General features: G+C 47.7%; 1 protein-coding gene across 1 annotated transcript in view; it reads right to left on the bottom strand.

Moving 5' to 3' along the window:
• The window catches only part of GTF3C1 (general transcription factor IIIC, polypeptide 1, alpha 220kDa), a gene marked incomplete at its 5' end in the record, with an annotated part of 39,296 nt that overhangs the window by 4,537 nt on the left and 32,311 nt on the right, over nt 1-2,448 (bottom strand). Inside the window, 2 exons of the mRNA XM_008936782.1 lie at nt 275-561; nt 1,939-2,192. Coding sequence (XP_008935030.1) covers nt 275-561; nt 1,939-2,192 — 541 coding nt within the window. The remainder of the gene's footprint in view (nt 1-274; nt 562-1,938; nt 2,193-2,448) is intronic.

Genomic DNA, 2,448 nt, shown 5'->3' with positions numbered 1-2,448 from the left:
AACTGTGAAAGAGTATTTTGCTTCCAGAGGTAAATGTTGGTACCTCTGTTTCTGAAAGAGTTCATTCCTATCTTTGAGTAAGCGTGGCTTTAATTCTTGGCTTTCCTAACTCGGAGGAGGATTGCTATCAGGCGTCAGTATGTGATCTCTTGCCTAATAGAAATAGCTTTGTTCAGTTTATCTTTGCTTCCTCCAGACTGGCAGGTTGTTCTGTTCAAGGGGAACACAAGCATGCCAACACTAATGCATGGCAAGCAGCTGGCTGTAGACCCACCTGAATGTACTGCTGCAGGCTCCTGGTGCGTTCAGGTCCCACCTCCTCGTAGCTGCAGAAGAGTTTGCTCAGTTCAGCTTTGCCAATTCCAAAGTGGGAAGCTGCCTCTATTGCCTCACGGATCTCCAGAGCAGCAGCTGCATCCCTGGGCCTGTAGCCATAACGTCCTGTGCACTCCTGCAGAAAGCCATCCACCTTGTAATCTTCTTCTTGGACTTTTATCAGCCTGGTGAAAGTTTCAGGGAGGCAGGAGATTCCCACAGCCATGTTATCAAGCTGAGGAGAAACTGCAAAGCAAATAAAGCCAGGTGTAGGAGATGTGAGGCAGTTGTTTCTGTGCAATACACTACAGAAAGATAAATATTGACAGAGGCCTTAGAGGTGTTCTAGACTATGCCAATTAAAATCAGAGCTCAGTTTTCCATCTCCACTGCTGCTGTTTCCTTTTTTTCTTCCTGCCTTATATATTTGTCTCTAACAAGATCAGGAGCAGAAGAGCAAGCTGGTTTCCAAGGGCCTTCCTTGTATCCAGGTGAAGTATTACTGAAAGACAGTGCAGACTTACTGGTATTCTCTAACACTGGGTCAGCTTAACTCCAAGTTAATGAGGGAATCGTCTCCTCTTTTCTTGAAGAAGGTGAAGTGAAAAGTCTAGGGCAAGGAAATCATAGAATCATAGAATGTTTTAGCCTGGAAGGGACCTCTAGAGGCATTGACAAGAGCTGTGGAGAAGCCTATTAGTTGAAAACACTGGAAGCAGCTGATCCATGGCAGAAAGCTATTGGCCAAATCTTCAGAAGCAGCAGCAGTGTAACTCCTGTTCCCTGGCCCATGGGATCAGAGGGTATCTTTGGCACTGTGCTTACCTGCTCCCATCCCTTTTATCTGGAGGCTGCCCTTCCACCATGCCCTGTGGGATGCTCAGATGACAGCTGCATGTCTTTGACAGCCAAGGAAAAAGTGAGGCCAGCTGTACCAAGGCAGCAGCTCACTCAGACCTACCTTCTGGAGGGCACGTGTGGCAGCAGAGATAGGAGACACCATTTCTGTGTCACCTCCATCATGACAGCAACAGGAGTGGGCAGGGACAGCACTAGGCTGTGCAGCTGGAGAGCTAAACCACCAAAGGCCTTCCTGGCTACACTGGCATTACAGCTAACTGGAAGATACTCTTCAAGAAGGGACAGTGCTGATAAACTGCAAATATTTAAATATTATCAAAATGTTTAATTACTGCAGGAGAAAGGCCAGAGGTTGGACACCACTACTCCAGGCACTTGCATGAGACATGTAAATGTCTATCTCCATTCTTTGGCAGAGGAGAAAGCTTTGGTATGACATAGTACGGTACTTTAAGTTGCAGAAGGGACTGAAAAACCTCCTGGAGAAGGGATAACAGAGCAGAGAACAGGATTCCTCTGTGGATTAACAGTTCCATGTAACATGAAATACAGGGAAGGACCTGTTACCCACAGAAGGTGCCTGTGTAAGTCAACCACTTATTTATGTCAGGAGAGAAAGCATTCCAAGGCAAACTGTGTGTGCAATGAGAAAAAAATACACTCCCAGTAACTGGGTCTGTTCAGATCCACCCCTCAGGGCTGAGTTCACTGCCTGTCCTGCCCCAGCCACTCCCAGGTGAGCTGGGCCAAACAGAGACTGACCTGCAGAGCTGAGCCTTCCTGGCAGGGGTGTACACCGCAGCTTCACCTTCACCTGGCAGGAGTTGACCACGATGTTGTCACTGGGACTCAGGTTGCGTGTGCTGACAATGCCAGGGGCATAGTAGCCCCTCATCAGCAGGTAATTGGTGTGAGAGGCTTGACGGGCCTTGACTTCTATTCTCCTCTTGCCTCCAGAGCTCTCCTCTAGGTCATCATCGTCGTCATCATCCTCCTCCAGTCCTCCTTTTCCCAAGCTGCAGCAAACAGAGGTGTTTTGATGTTGTTTTTTTCCCCAAAATAAGAAAGTGTGATTACAGTGATCAGAGCAGGAACACGTGCTGTTCTGCATCCCAGCATTCAGTCATCGACAGCCGTGGCTGTGTCCAGAGCAGGCTGGGTTAAAGTGCTGAGAACAGGCAACTACAGAAAACAAAACACACTCATGGGTCCTGGAAAAGGAAACTTTTTGCAAATGTGTTGAGATGAACTCCAAATATCTGAGCTCACAGT

This window comes from Merops nubicus, unplaced genomic scaffold (assembly GCF_000691845.1).
Source record: "Merops nubicus isolate BGI_N331 unplaced genomic scaffold, ASM69184v1 scaffold39953, whole genome shotgun sequence".
Taxonomy (NCBI): domain Eukaryota; kingdom Metazoa; phylum Chordata; class Aves; order Coraciiformes; family Meropidae; genus Merops; species Merops nubicus.
This window is presented reverse-complemented; position numbering and strand designations above follow the sequence as displayed.